The sequence below is a fragment of the Punica granatum genome, chromosome 3 (genome assembly GCF_007655135.1).
Source record: "Punica granatum isolate Tunisia-2019 chromosome 3, ASM765513v2, whole genome shotgun sequence".
NCBI classification, from domain to species: Eukaryota; Viridiplantae; Streptophyta; class Magnoliopsida; order Myrtales; family Lythraceae; genus Punica; species Punica granatum.
The window spans coordinates 9,493,237-9,509,337 of record NC_045129.1 but is presented as its reverse complement, the minus strand read 5'-3'; the positions used below and the strand labels follow the sequence as shown (position 1 = coordinate 9,509,337).

At 37.7% G+C, this 16,101-nt stretch overlaps 1 protein-coding gene across 1 annotated transcript; it reads right to left on the bottom strand.

Moving 5' to 3' along the window:
• Positions 1-10,250: 10,250 nt before the first annotated feature.
• LOC116201782 (protein CONSERVED IN THE GREEN LINEAGE AND DIATOMS 27, chloroplastic) lies at positions 10,251-12,819 on the bottom strand. The gene is made up of 7 exons (XM_031533188.1): positions 12,448-12,819; positions 11,967-12,119; positions 11,729-11,806; positions 11,461-11,556; positions 10,948-10,983; positions 10,678-10,859; positions 10,251-10,584 (listed from the first exon to the last, which is right to left on the bottom strand). The coding sequence occupies exons 1-7, from the start codon at positions 12,679-12,681 to the stop codon at positions 10,422-10,424; spliced, it is 942 nt and encodes a 313-aa protein (XP_031389048.1). The 5' UTR covers positions 12,682-12,819; the 3' UTR covers positions 10,251-10,421.
• Positions 12,820-16,101: the final 3,282 nt, after the last annotated feature.

Sequence of the window (16,101 nt, the reverse complement as noted above, 5' to 3'; positions counted from 1 at the left end):
AGCATGGGTAGTATAGAATCCTTATGAACCCATATTACCCTAAATCCTAAAAGACTATGTCATAATAGATCCGAACATTTGCTCTGGAAGGATAGAATGTGGTACGTAGTATACGAGAAAATCACCCGCTTGATTGAGTATGCTACCAATCAATTTTACAATGACATGAAAATTAATTTGTTGTAAAACTTATAAAAATATAAACATGCATATTAATATTATTTACTTCATCATTAAGTAAATGTATATATTAATATATTATTTTATAATATTATAATTTACTTCAGCATTAAACATCGTATTACTTTATAATGTTATTATTTACTTCATCGGATGAAATAGTAATGTGAATGCACTTATTGTTTTCGTTCGTTTATTTATCGAAAGTCGAATAAAATATATTATAAGTAAAATGAATTTATTAAAAATATAATAAAAATAAAACAAAAATGAATCACAGTTGCAAGAATACGGAATTCGAATCGTACTCTCCACAGCGTACTTCGAAAACAGCCAATTTATATATATATAAATATAATGAGACGCAATTTGAGTGTCAGCTTGCGGCTCGGTTACAGTTACTTCCAGTTTGTTTCGAGCTCTTGCATTATAAATAAATCGGTCCAATTAAATCAATTACAAATAATTTACCAGTTATACACATCTCGTGATTATATAAAACATAATGTTGAGGTTGTTTCAAAGAGGATAAATTAAATGGCTCAAGAGATCATTTGTCCGAAGTAGGTTGGACATAAATAAGACAGCAACTAGGTTTCCTACCAGCCACATGCTACAGTCCATAATTATTCTCATTCCTATGTGATCGATCCCTTTATATTTCCTGCCTACTTCCCATCTATACGCTGTGACTGCGGTGGATTAATTATCTAACTATCTATTTAATCATTTACTTATTATATATAATCGAAACATTGATCTATACTTGATCGTTGCATTAACATATGTGTGTGACGAGGCTGTTGGAAGATTCTTGGTAGGGAGAGGATATATATATATATACATACACGATGGTCTCTAGCTACATATATATTATATGATTAAAATTAATATAATATCATATAGTTATTATGATATATAAGACCGTCGTCGTGATAGGATGCAATTTGAGATCAGTCGAATTAATCATACTTATCATGACTGAACACAACCAATTGTTTAATATGTATGGGAGGGCGGCACTATATATAGTATACTCTTTCATGTGCGTACAGATATTTGCGACTATGTAACTAATTTGTTAATTGATCTTTACCTAAAATCCAATAATAATGTAGAATTATCAATATAAAAAAAGAGATAAAAAATAGAGAGATTAGACGTACCATCTTCTTAATTTTTCTTTCTAAAATGTTTTTGGTGTCGTTATGAAGGAGCCAAATGAGACTAGTACAAGAAGATGATGAACTAAATATAAAAGAGTATGGGCAGTCTTATTGGGAAGAATCGAACCTAAATCATAGTATAATATGTGTATTGAGAAAGAAACTTAATGTAAGGGGAAATGCCGAACACCATTAACAAGAACCAAATGCAAAACATCTTTTTTCTAAGTCGAGGTTGAGGATAAGTATCACCGTGTATAGGAAGGCGGCACTATATATAGTATACTCTTTCATGTGCGGACAGATATTTGCGACTATATAACTAATTTGTTAATTGATCTTTACCTAAAATCAATAATAATATAGAATTATTAATATAAAAAGAAAGAAATAAATAGAGAGATTAGACCTACCATCTTCTTAATTTTTCTTTTCTAATATGTTTTTGTTATAATGGAGCCAAACGAGACTAGTACAAGAAGATGAAAAACTAAATACAAAAGAGTATGGATAGTCTTATTGAGAAGAATCAAACCTAATCGTAGTATGATACATGATGGAGAAAAAAAACTTAATATAAGGAGAAATGCCGAACACCATTAACAAGAACTGAATGCAAAACATCTTTTCTCTAAGTCGAGATTGACGATAAGTATCACCGTGGATTAATCTTCTTTTTCTGTTTAAGATATAATCTGGCCCCTCTCTTGATAATTATCCAAGTAAAGAAGGGAAAAAAAAGGAGGAGGAGGAAAACAGAAGGAAAGAAAAGAAAAGGGCCGCTTGCTTTAAAAATATATATACTGCGGATTTTTGGAGCATGCAGCATGTGTTGGCCCCTACACGTATGTCCATCCGCATGCCTCACAAACTAGTGAACCAAATTGTTTAAGCATCTCCTTCACTTATTTAGGTACGTGCATATGATGGTATGACTATAGACTCGCGCACGCAAATATATGTATATACTTTGTGCTTAAATTGATCCATCACATGGCTTGTAGTTTACTTGTTTGGTTCAAAAGATAACAAGATTTCTGAAAAGAAAATCGAAGACTATTAGTTGTATTTATGGGATTGGGCAATCTGTATCATTTTATGTATAGCATGTCAATATTCTTTCTATGTAATTGTATCTATATTAGGTAATAGATTAGCACACAGTAGGAAACTCTCCCACAGCCTTGTGTATGATACCGTGTAACTTTCTTTGCATCAATGAGAAGAATTTGCCCATCATTCTGGGAAATTTGATTAAGACACATACACGGATGGAGCGAGGATCGTCATCACAACCCAAAGTAGTCATCTCCTAGTTCATCCACGTCCTTGAAAAAGGTTCTTCATAATTAGTTAACACATTCGCCCTTGTTTTCGTGAACTAATATCATTTCTCTGTAGACGGCGATGCATATTAGAATTAACCTTGGTTTTATTAAAGCGATTAATCTAAATGAATCATATGTTACATTGGATGTACGACATCGATCGTCCATGACTAACATGGAAACAAATGATAGAGGGCGTTGGTAAACAAAGAGAACGAATAGAGTTTCACCAGGAAAATAAAAAATAAAAAACGGATAAGGATTACCTAACCGACCCGACTCGACTGGATTAGTCGGGGTATGATTGGGTTTTCGGATACCATTATTCACATCGAAAAAAACAGATATAGACTATTAAAATGTAGCGCAGTGACGCATGATCTCTTCTGGTAACTAAGAGGTTTCGGGTTCGATATCCAGTGAGATTACCCACATCCCTTAGATTTTTATTTCATTGTGCTATACCTGCATGCTTCCAGTTTAACAGGGAAAAAAAAAAAGGGATAGTGACTTCCAATTATTCGACTGCCATGGATTTGACGAAAGTGGAAGGCCTTGCCAACTACATATGCGCACTTGAACATTATTGCTCGTCCATTTATCAACCCTATCAACTCGTTGATTTGTTAGGGTTTGTCCAGTGGGTCTCAGTTCGGAATCCTCTTTGGGTAAGGTGATAAGGAGTTTTCACTCTATTATTTGTAATTATATTTAGTCATTGACTTGATCATACTGTTATGAGTTGTTCTTAATGAATTTCGAATCCATTCACTGCTAATAAAGTCCATTCACCATATGTATAATTTTTTCACTGCATCACACACCTCGTGGCTCAATCAGTTTTGAACACGTGAGGCCTGTAATTTTTCTTTTTCTTTTTCTTTTCTAAGGTTGTTAACCCTCTGTATTAATTACTTTTGTGTGCCTATGTAACAATGATATTTGTTTCACCCGTCTTAAATTTCATATATAATACTAATTGTCTGTTTGATTTACAACGAGAACAAATTATGTGCATATATATAATTTGCCTGTTTGATCTACAACCAGAACAAAGTGTCAAAAACGAGTGAACAAAGTACCTTTTTCTTTGTTTTTCACCCTAAGGCCAGAAGACAAAAGTTGTATTAGACCATCGATACATGTATATATGTTATAGAATTACCGCAGAATACATCCAAATATTGGCGTCCCACTTGCATATATATGTATATATGTATACGCATATATGGATAGCATGAACTAAAATTGAAAAAAAAAAAAGTGGGGGACTATTAATGTCTTTGCAATGTCGCGTCAAACAAATTTATATCTCAATCATCATTGTAGATTTTTTTCCCCCTACCGCGCGCTCTCATGAATATAACACGGATCGTCTTTATCATCGTGCACATAAGGTGTGATGATGAGCAAAGCGCATTAACTATTGAGGACGATTGAGAAGTTATTGGACGGTCTTCCATTAATAGCTAGGAATTAGGATACGGAGTATGATCCGAGAATAGGACGATTCAAATTGAACTTGGTCTTCTGAAAAGTTCATTGATTTTAGAACTACCTACAATATGCGCCTCATTAATTCTTTTGTTGACTAAGATGCCTCAAGATAATGAGTGGTGACTGAGACATATACATCCACTAACTCCTCTTCTTTAGTCCGATCTGCTTCCCCTTTGACCATATCATCTAATTATAATTTGTATGTACACGTTGTTTATATGTTTCCACGTCCCTAACTTATCTCGACGCATCTAAAATATAAACAACCATTATCTACCAAAAAAAAAAATATAAACAACAATTCAATGATGCTCGTAATTATATCGTGTACCGTAAATACATGCATGGCAAAGCAGAGAGCATGTTCTACCTGCGTAGACACATATGGTAACTTCAATCTACATTTGTGGTCGATGGGATCTCCGATCTCATATATATAGATAAGAGCGATAAGTGTGAAGAGCTAGAAAACTAAAATGATGGCCAATGACTTGATTCATATCAGTATCATCAATGGCAGTGGGCACAGATCTCTGATGCTATGAAGAAAATTCTACGTACTCGTGGTATATATGTAAAATAATTTGTAATATGGACTAATCTAGAAAAAAAAAATTAATATGCACTTGAGCTATACCATACACATTAGTTTCTTTCCTTTTTCTTTAAATTTTGTTTCATTTATTATTATTTTTATAACGAGAGTGCTTGGACTTCGCCCGACTAATCTCACGGTCCACGTGAACACCCTGCAAGCCCACGAACATGTCAGTCTGACCATAGGCTGTGCCGGTGGTCCAATAATGAGTATTCTCTTGCATGGTTTCTGAAATAATTCGAATTTGGATAAATTTGCACATGTCTATTTTAATTTCTTGCTTGCATGACCCACCTCGAGAATAAAAGATGCCCTTTTCATCCCAAAATGAAGGTAGCTAGGTCATTTATGAGTAATGGCGTGAAGAGAGAATGGCTTTTCTGAGGGATCTTTTCTCTCTATGATGATGGTTAATAATTAATAGGTCACTGGGAAGAATCGTACCCGATCATGCATTTTGTCCCATAAAGTAATGTCGGCTGAAGTAAGTGTGTTAAAATGGATTCCGTATGCTGTAGGTGGTTAAGTAAACACTAGACTGCCTTTTAGTTTGTGACATGGGCTTTAGTTGATTAACCAAAACGAGCAAAAGAGAAAGAGGTTTTGATATAGCAACAATGATTTCGAGTTGGAGTATATATGAGTTATGAGAAAAGGAGTTTACTTGGACCACCATTATGACTGAAAAACAAGCAGAAAAAAAAGAAAAAGAACATGGACTTGATTCTTATTAATGAAATTATTTATTCATATTTATATTTTCTTCTCCTATCTTATGAAAAATAACAATAAGAATTATTGCATATGCCACATGGCATCATATTTGCATAATTATGTATTAATTAAGCGTTTCATTATTCGACCATTTTATTGTATTATACTTATATATCTTCCTTTTTATAAACCAAAAAATAGAAGATTAGAAAGAAAATAATTGGAAGAACTATAAAGTCGGGAATATATGAATTCATAATTGTACTATACGAGCAATTTCTATACTATGATCAGATAAAGCTGAAACAAACAATGGTATATTCATGGCCACGAGTTTGAAGAAAAATATCACGGGAATGTTGCTCAACAGCAATAATTATGCTGCGTTTGGTTTCATAATAGAATTTTAAAATCAGATTTTGATTTTGAAAAAGAGTGGTATAAATGGGACCCACCCTTTGACTTTGTATGAGTTATGTTGTTTTGTTGTGAAAAAAAGTGGTATAAATGGGGCTCACTCTTTGACTTTGTATGAGTTATTTTGTTTTGTAGTTGATAGAGTTAAGTTAGAATTGTGATTTTAATCTCTCAATATGCTGCTGGAAGAATTTATGGCTATGGTCAAGCCGACAACAGAACTGAATTAATTTTAGTTCATAGATTAAAAATAGATGTAATTTGATGGAGAAAAGAGAAGGAGTTGAAGAAAAAAGAGGACTTCCCGAGTAGATTGATTTGAGATGCAACGGATAATGATGCAAACTTCCACTCAATGTCGAGATGATTACACGTGATTTTCATCCCTCACGAAGGAACAAAATTATGCTCTACTGATCTTTTTCAGTTTTCTTTCCCCTTTCGATACAAAGCGTGGCAAATTTCATTAGCTGACTAAACCCGCTAACTAATTATATTTGGGGATAGTGGTGATCATAATTAAGCTGTATTGTTGCAATTAACTTTAGGTCAGAGCAATTAAATTCCCTGACATTCTTCTGACCAAAAAAAAAAAAGAATGAAATTGGATTACGGTACTTATAGATGCAAATGTTTGGAAGGAGTCCAGTGCAGTAATACTCGAATATTGATATGACAAATTGAATTAATGAGTGATTTTATTGGGTCTATGGATCTCTAAACAGAAATTTTAGTTACAAAGTTCGTACATCCTTTTTTTTAATGTTTGATTTTGGCCCGGAACCTCAACAACACATCAACGGAACATAAAAATAAAAAGAGTAAATAGGCAATTTGATCCCTCAAATTGGAGTGTTACGTCAATAGGGTCCTTAACTTTTTTTTCACATCAATTGGATCCCTTAGTTTTGGAAGTTGCATCAATTTGGTCCTTGACATATCAATTAGGTCCTTTAGTTTGCATAGTTACATCAGTATGGTCCTTTGTACATCGTAAAGGTCCCTCAAATTGAAATTTTGCATCATGTTAGTCTATATGATAAATCGATTTGGTCCTTTGATCCATATCATCAATTTGGTCCTTCAAATTATTTCCATCTAATATTGCTGCTAGCGCCGTTAAAACATAGACAATGCTACATCAATTTGGTTACACATTACATCAAATATGTCCTTTATCTAATTTTAAAAAAATTTAAAACAAATTTTTTTATTTTTAAAAAGACAAACTACTATTTGTCTTCCTCATTTGGTTCGCTAGAGCTTTGACGAACCAGAGGCTCTTCTCCTACCACATCTGGGGCTCGCGACCCAAGCTGGGGGCTCGTGAGCCTCGGGCTTGTCGAATCAGGGGTCGGGAGCCCCTAGATCTTAGAGAGAGAAAGCTCTGACCCCTAGTTCCCTGAGCCTTCTCTCTCTACGATCAAGAGCCTCTCCGGCGAACCAAAGGCTCCTCTTCTACCACACCTAGGGCTCCCGACCCAGGTAGGGGACTCGTGAGCCTCGGGCTAGTCGAACTAGAGTCTGGAGCCCTTAGATCATAGAGAGAGAAAGCTCTGACCCCTAGTGCCCCAAGCTTTCTCTCTCTACGATCTAGGGGCTCTCGACGAGCCCGGGGCTTATAAACCCCTTGCCTAGGTTCGAGAACCTATATTTGAGCTTGTCAAGGCCAAGAGCCCCCTTTTTTTGTTTAAAAGGAAAACAAAATAGTGGGGGAATTTCATTATGGGCTCCCCTGCCGGCAACCTGCCCCTAGGGGAGGTCGTCGAAATGTTTGGCGAAAAAATAGGGGGACAGAGGGGACGACCTCTGGTGGGAGCTCCCCTAAAAAAAAACAAAAAAAGAAGGAAAGAACGAGGGGGGAGCTCGAGGAGCCCCTACCGGGGTTCTTCCACTATTTTTTATAGAAAAAAGAAAAATTTAAAAAATTTACACACTTACCCAATGGCACATCAATTAGATCCCGAAAGATTTTATGGCTACCAAACGCCGTTACCCCTACGAATTGGCTCACTATATGGGGACCCAACTGATGTGATCGAGGATCTAACCGATGTACTAAAGGACCTAATTGGTGTAAACGCATAATCTTGAGGACTAAATTGATGTATTCGACCCAACTGAGGGACCTAATTGATGTGTCAAGAACCAAATTGATGTAACTTCTTAAATTAAGGGACTAAATTGATGTAAAAAAAAAGTCAAGGATCCAGTTGATGTAACACCCCAATCTCAAGGACCAAATTGCCTATTTACTCAAATAAAAATCATTATAAACAAAGTCTATGGGCATTAAAGAGGTCAGGGTAGACAATCGATATGGTACCATGTTGTGTCACCGTGAGAAAGTAGACAAACTTTTTCCTTTATTTCCCCCCAAAAGATTCCTTAACATCTCATCCCACATCTCTGCGATTGATAAATCATATTTGCATGTGACCCGTCGAGTCACATGGATACTTATATGAGAGGAAGGCTTATGTTCTGTGTCATTGGATATCTCTATCTCCATATGGCATTTGAGAGGGAGAGTTGATCCAAGGCGGGAGGAGATCGGGGAGGCTTCCCCGAGTGCGGTAGAAACTCTGACATCAAGGACTACGAAGTTGTATCGGAGTGCTTGTTAGACAATAAGGAATAGGAATAACGGGGAAAATTTAATTAATTATGAAATCATTTTTCTTAAACTATAGGTCGACAAGTAGGACTTGAGGTGTTCGATACTATATATACATTGGATTCTTGGGGCCTACGTGGCTTTTTTTTTTGAGATAAATGGGCAAAGTTGTTCTAAGTGAAAAAGTTGAAAGGAGATTCATAGATTTATAAAATAGTTGAGTCTAGCAACCTATTAGTTTAAACTGTTTTGTTGTAGATAGGTCCGAACCCTCATAAGACCGGTCCAACATATGGTATCAGAGTTGAAAAGGTAACGAGCACACTCAATGCTCTGCACTGGTCTTCGGGCTCTCGTCTTACCACGAGCATACTTGTCCCACATGGAAATACATGAGTTTATAATATACTTGGTTTTAACAACCTATTAGCTTAAGTTTTTTTGTTGTTGATGGGCCTGTGGATTTTTCAACAAAAGGTATCAGAGTTAGGTTGGGCATATGCGCGAGTTTGCACCACGCCGGGCCCGTGTTCGAGTGCAGCAATATGCTCGTGGTAAGATGAGCGCCCGCAGTCCAGTGCGGAGCACCGAATGGGTCCGTTACCCGAGTGTGGCAGCTGGCCCATAATCGAGTTGGATTATTGTAGCTCAGTGAGGGATGCTGATGGTAGGGGAGGGGGAGGGTGGTTATGGTCACGTGCCACGTGTAAATTTACCTCGAGCGGGCGTTGGAGGTAAATAGATAAAGGTTTTGTCCCACGTGTAAAAGTTAAAAGGAAATTCATAAATTATAAGATACTTGAGTTTAGCAATCTATTGGCTTAAGCTACGTGATTGCAGATTATTAGTGTTGTTACTTCGATCCTTTTCTTAGTTAATGATAGCAAGATGATTTACTTTCTTATTCAAGGTAGCAGATAGCAGTAAATTCTGCCTCTTTCCCTCGATGGATCCATCCTGCCTGGAGCCGATAATGTTCATCAGTATCTCTTTGATCTCTTCGCCAAATCCTAATTCAAGAATCGTATCGATATTCATAACAAAAGCAACACATCGAGTCGTCAAACCATAAAGAAGAGTCGAGGCTCCTTATTTTATCAAACAAAGAGCCACTTAGATTAGAAAATGACCTATCTGCTTCATCAAAAACTATCCAGCACAACTTCGAATGCAATGCAAGAAAGGTGATGTATATCTCAGGTGATCCAAACCAAAAGACGTCCAGGAGTTGCCGCAAGAATGGATATGCACTTCGAAACCGACCCTCTCTGCAGAAAATTGATCGAGATTGAGAGCGAGCGAGCACTGAGGTTGTCGCATTGCAAATCTTGTGCAGGGCTTTTGCGAGTCAGGCGAGCAAGTGAGAAGGAATGGAGATCTTCCAGCTCAACTTTGTGTTCCCAAACGATAAAGTTCGGGAAAAGTATGATACAAGGCCAGGCGGACCTGGTAGTCAAAGTAATAGTAGAGGAAAGTTCTCACTTAAATTCCGGGAAAATTTTCTCCAGGCGATCACAATAGTAAATCATACGAACCCACACTGATCTAAGAGTTGGTCGGGACTGTCTTTGTCTGCAGTTCATCAATTTTTCGACGGAGTGTTCCTGTTCTTTCCCCGGCTTCCTCCCTTGGTCGGCATGGTCAATTGAGACACACCGGCACCTCAGCTCACTCGTTTGATTACCTTGACCAATCCATGCTTTAAGAGCAAAATTTTGATGTGAAATCGCTTTAAATTCGACGTATGCACTCTTTCAGAGCAGCATGGAATGCATTCCATTGAGACAATAAACGTCATGAAAACGACAATTATGAGTAAATGATTTGATCCACTGATACAACTGAACTGTGAAATCTTCAAAAATTCCAACAGCGGTATGAAAGTTAATTTATGGCATTCTTTACTTGATAAGATCCTCCCACTTGCAGTACTGTCCACCTGCTAAAGCGCGATAGTACCTGTCTCGGCAGTAAACAGGCCTGCCATCGGCAGCTTCAGCAGCAGCTGCTGCAAGATCGTCATCGGACTTCACCTCCACTGGCAGTCTAAGTAACTCCTCTTTCCTGTGGAGCATAGCCGAGGACGATGAGGATCACAAGGAACCTAAGCCGCATGAGCAGCTACTGCTCTATAAGACATTGTTCCATGAGCGTTACCTTATATTGAGCTTTGAGTTGGGTTTTGAGGCTGCGACTTCAGATGTGCTCTCCTTTGAGGCGAAACTAGTTCTGATAAAATCCTCGACTGGAGTCGCAAAGACGAATAGCATGACAGCAGAAACCAGCAATGCTCCTGTCCCGACGAGAGTCCGTTTCAGAAGTTTCACCACCGGTTTAACCTGCAGTGATGGATATTGTGTTAACGTTCTGGATTGGTGTAAGGATTTATTAAAGCTCCTAAGCTTCAATCGTTGATCGTTTTCTCACCTTGTAAGAGCCGAGCAATCTGTCACGAGCCAGGACCTTCGCGTTACAAAAAACGAGTATTAGGAAGCAGAACCAGAGTTGAAGTAACCGTCACGTTTTACTCAGTAACAACTGATTCCATATAGTAGAAGATCTTGATAGTTGATAGTCAACATGATGAGAAACTGGATATTTCACATTTATCATATGTGATTTTGCAGTTTCATTTGTGCACACTCGATGTCCGGCGTAACTCTACAGGGGGCTGTCTTTATATTTGAAAAAGGCACTCAGCGTTTCTTAATTTGATTTATCGTACAGATATATCATAGATACATAGCTTTCACCTCATAGACGTTGAGGCGGCGAATTCTATTTTGATCATGAGCATATATATCCTATCCTAACTAGTTATCTAGTGGGAGATCTACTGATTTATCTAATTGGGGTTCCAGTGAAGTCCAGAACGACACAGCAGCAAAGCATATAATCCTTCAAAAAATGGGTACTCGACACGCTTTTGTGCACACTAACCTCGGATGGCTTTACCCACATTTGCCCGTCGTACCATCCACTCTCTTCGTATGGAATCACTGCTGACAGAAGTCTATCACCGATGTAGCTCCATCCCTGTGAGACCATAATAAATGACATCTTAAGAACCTTAATGACAACAAAGAAAACTTCCCTCGGTACATCTGTCCTGTTGTTCAATATCTCGAATGATACTCTACCAAACTATCACTGATCAATAAGTAATAAGGCAAGATATGTAACAGTAGACACTAGGAGGAAACTGTACCAGATAAATTCGTAAGACGATTAAGGAGACGAGAAAAAGCGTCCCCGTGCCTGCAGCAAGCACAAATCTCAGTGGTTCCTGCAAAACCAACAAAACTTGTCCGCACATCAGAATTTAGAATTGCATAGACACAACTACCCGTTCTTTCTCATTAGAAAATTTCTGACATATAGGATAAGAAATCCACTGAAGAAAACATATAGGATATGAAGACAGTTGTTCTCAAACATCATGTTACTTTGGAAGGATTGAAGCTTGCAGCAGCTATTGGCACTCCCAGAACCGTAAAAGTCATGAGCCAGAGGCCTCCGAGGCGGAGAAAGAACTCCCCAGTTCCCAGGTCGCCCCACGAGCACAGGGGACCATCTTTTAGGGCGGAATACTCATTAATCTGTTCCATAGACCGACTAAATTAGAGCAAATGGGACTCCTCAAAGAGATTGTCTTCCAATCATATCAAAAAAAAAAAAAAAAACTTATGCAACTAAATCACCAATAAAGAACAATTCAGTGATATCGGCTAAACTTGCTTTCATCTTTGATTAATACAGAAACAATTGCGAAATATGGAATCGGCCTATAAAACTGAACGACGGCATCATTTAATTACCAACTACCAACAAAATTCCTGACCATCTCATAGCTACTTAGCCTCTGCAGGGATCAATGAAGCAGAAGCAGGGCAACCAAGTATTTATAGAATCTGCATCTAGACTTACAGGTCGTTGTTCGAAGGGGACCTCAATCTCGAGCCCTGGGTCCCAGCTCCTACCGGGCAGGCCCCTGGTTCCACCAGTACCATCAGTCTCGTCCTTCAATGCCTTTGCCAGTACCCCTCGGAGCAGTCTCCGGGATCTACCACTCCAAACGACCCAGGAACCATCGATGCTACCGAACTTGACTGGCTCGGCACAGGGAACTAGTAAGGAGCAGTGGACATGGAGTCTGAGCATTTAGCTCGATGGTCACAACTCCTCCTTCAATGGGGCGAAGGCTACTGATGATTGAAATGAGAAAAAGGAGGAGGGAGCGTTCAGTGGACTTTCGAATGAGATTTGAGGTTCGCGTTTAAGGAGTAAGGCCCCATTAGGGCCATGCATCATTTTACGTGGAGGGGAAAAATTAATCGTGGAACCAAAACAAAATTGTCTTTTGTTGCTTCTGAGGGTGAGTGGGACTCATATTCTGCTGACTTGGCATGAAAGTAGGCCAATCCAGAGTTGCCAACTCATCCCGGGGTATGATGATTACTGGTAATTTAGTACATGAATTCAACTATTATTGGAATGGATTGGACTTGATATGATAGACCAAACTGATCGAGATCATCCTGGAGGCGTTTCACATAGTGTTCTCAGCCTGCTTGATCCATATTGCTCGGTTACAAATGAGTTTTGTACGATAAAATAGAAGTTTTAATAGTTAATAATAGGACATCAATAATTCCACTACGAATATCGAATCTGAAACCCCTCAATTTTTATACAAAAGCGTGCGTCACTGCGCCTGATTGATCCATAAAGATTAATTCTCGTTTGAATATCACTTTGCTCTAACACCATCGGCTTCAATCCGGTTTGAAATTTCGGAAATAATATTTGTTCACTAACATCTTTTCAATTGCATCTTAACTCGTGTTTTAATTATTATTTTTTTGAAATTTTAATTTTTATGTTGTCTTTTGTTTTCTTTCCCCTCATTTTGTTGTGGGGATGAGAGAACCAGAGGAGTCCGCGTGGCGTCTGCTCCCCTACACGCTATTGGGTGCCTCAGGACACACGTTTCCACGGGCCCTAGAGCTCCTTACGTTATTATTCACATTACTAGGCACGTTCCCGGGAAAATCAGGACGAGAAAAAGAAATCAACGGCGTTCGTCCTCTGAGCATTATCCTAATGAGTTATTTAACGAAGAAAAATAATTTTTCTTTTATGTCATAATCTGTTCTGTAAATCGCATATGGACACAAGTGAAAACATAAGGCCCGTCCCGTGTTTCTGTCGAAATCGAGCTGTGTTGAGAAGACCCGTGCTTTATTCGACGAATCTGGGTTGCTTATAGTGATTTGTGTTGATGAGATGCTCAGCTCATGCTCTTCTAATTTTTCAGTGTGCTAGATTACCTCTTCGCGCAGGATATTGCAAATACTTTTCGAACAATTTGTTTTAGATGGCTGAGACTGCATAAATTTACTGACTTGTTTTTACTGGGACATTGATGGCTATTTGCTCCATTCTTATTACCTTCAATGTCTTAAATCTTATAGTTTTTCGTTTCATTGAGCATCTCGTATACTTTTTTAAATAATGATAAAATCATCATTATAATCGAGAATGAAAAAGACAAGGGCAACAATAATATAAATAAAGATGATCATGCTGCATTTGTTAGGACTTGAAAAATGATTTTAGGGAGGAATTAGCTGATAATATAGATTATTTACTTGGACTGGCAAGAGAAGAAAAAAGTATTAATCGAACACAAGAACAAGTAGCAATTTTTTCCTAGGTAGTTAAAAATAGAAAGAATGCAATAGAAGAGATATTAGAGCGTGAAAGATAGATATTCGAACTTACTTATGTCTGAACTTACATCATAGAATAGCGATGGTGCTTGTTTATGTGATACTGCACTAGTTGTCACCGTGACAACGAATCATAGTGACACATTTGGTATTTTTAATTCAAGCATTTTTTTAATAGAAACTTTCAATTTAAGTATTCAGTATTTTAGTTTAAGTTTTTAATAGTTGCAGTACTCGTAATTAGTACAAGCGTTTAGTACTTCAATTAAAGTATTTAGTGCTTTGTCTTTTTCAATTCGTAATCAGCGCTCTTTATTAAACTTGAACGCAAAATGCATCACCAAAACCGAGATTAGTAGCTAAGTATGCCCCATAAAACACCCAAACCCTAGTCCATCAAATACAGAACAAGGAAAAAAGGCCCATCTGGTGTATCAAATCAAAACAAAACCTAAAGCCAGGCTTCAAGGCTTGAATACAGAACAAGGAAAAAACCTACTGAAGGATTCCCCTTTTTTCAATCGTCGGCAACCAGTTGTTCTGAATTTTCCTTAATAAAATCTTCGTTCCCATCACCCTGCTTCTTACAGGAATTTTAATACCAGCCAAGACAGCCTCGCGCGAAGGAGCAATGTCCAGAAATAGCTTCTCATTTCGAGCTTTCCACAGGTCGTACATGAAGGCATGCCAGGCAATTTTACTAATTACAACCCTTAAGGACTTGCCTCGAAGATTCGTAACAGCAGAATCCAGTTCAAATTGCCAGTCTCCAACTTCTTTTCTAACATCATTTAGCTGCGGAATTTTTTGACAAATCTGCTTCGAGAAAGAATAGAAAAATAGATGGTTCCTATCCTCTTCTTCCGTCTCACAAAGCACACGATTGGTCTTGCTTCTTGGCTTCCACTTCACTACTCTATCCATTGTAGCTAACCCGTTTCATATAGCTAGCCATGAAATAAAACAGTGTCGAGGAATACTGGGATTAAACCACGCAAACTTAGACCGGCAAACTCTACTTCCTTTCATCCTTATACTATTCCAGGCACTTGAAACAGTGAACCTTCCAGTTACATCAGCTGACCAAATGATCCTATCAGCTCTATTTCATCAGGAAACATACCTGAAGTGCCTTCTCGTATAGTGTTCATGATGGGGATTCTATAGTTCCTCCAAAACCAGTCATTGCCATGTATAATGACAGCAACTTTGTCTTGCAAGGAAATTCCAGTGCTAGCGGGTTCCCTCCCTTGAAGCATATGCAGCAGCGGGCTCCTTTCATGCCAGTTATCAAACGAAAAGCTAGTCCCTTTGCCATCTCCTATAATGCTCTTAGTCAGAGGACAAGCAACACTTCTAAGCTTCAAAATTTAGTACTTTGTATATTCTATTACAAACAAAAAGAGTACTAAATACTTTAACTGAAATAATAAACACTTGAATTGAAATGTCAAATATATCACTTCAATACTATGTTCAGTTATTATTATCATCGTCATCATTTTCATCAACATCATCGTCATCGTCATCATCACTAGTACTTCTACTACTACTTCTATAAAAAATTGGAGAAGGAAGTTAGTTGTCTTAACTTTTCTTATTCAAAAATACCCAAAAAGGAATGGCAAAGTTTATCAACGACCATTACATGAGTGAAAGTTTAAGGGTAATTATATATAATTTGAACTTATTTTGTAACTGTCAACTCTTCCCACAATTCTCTCTCTCTCTTATCTTTCCTGAAGTGTCTTCCCATTTTCTCCCATTTCTCTTTCCTCAACACAATAATATACCCATTTTCTGTATTAACCTTTCAAATTAAATCGGTAATTTTGGCAAGATTAATATA

Bases quoted from the DNA above. Each gene is read 5' to 3' on its own strand.
- LOC116201782 (XM_031533188.1), bottom strand. From the start codon at position 12,681: ATGCTCAGACTCCATGTCCACTGCTCCTTACTAGTTCCCTGTGCCGAG. The intron at 11,807-11,966 runs GTAACATGATGT...TTGGTTTTGCAG, and splicing joins CAAGCTTCAATCCTTCCAAA to GAACCACTGAGATTTGTGCT. The intron at 11,557-11,728 runs GTACAGTTTCCT...ATGGTCTCACAG, and splicing joins TCGTCTTACGAATTTATCTG to GGATGGAGCTACATCGGTGA.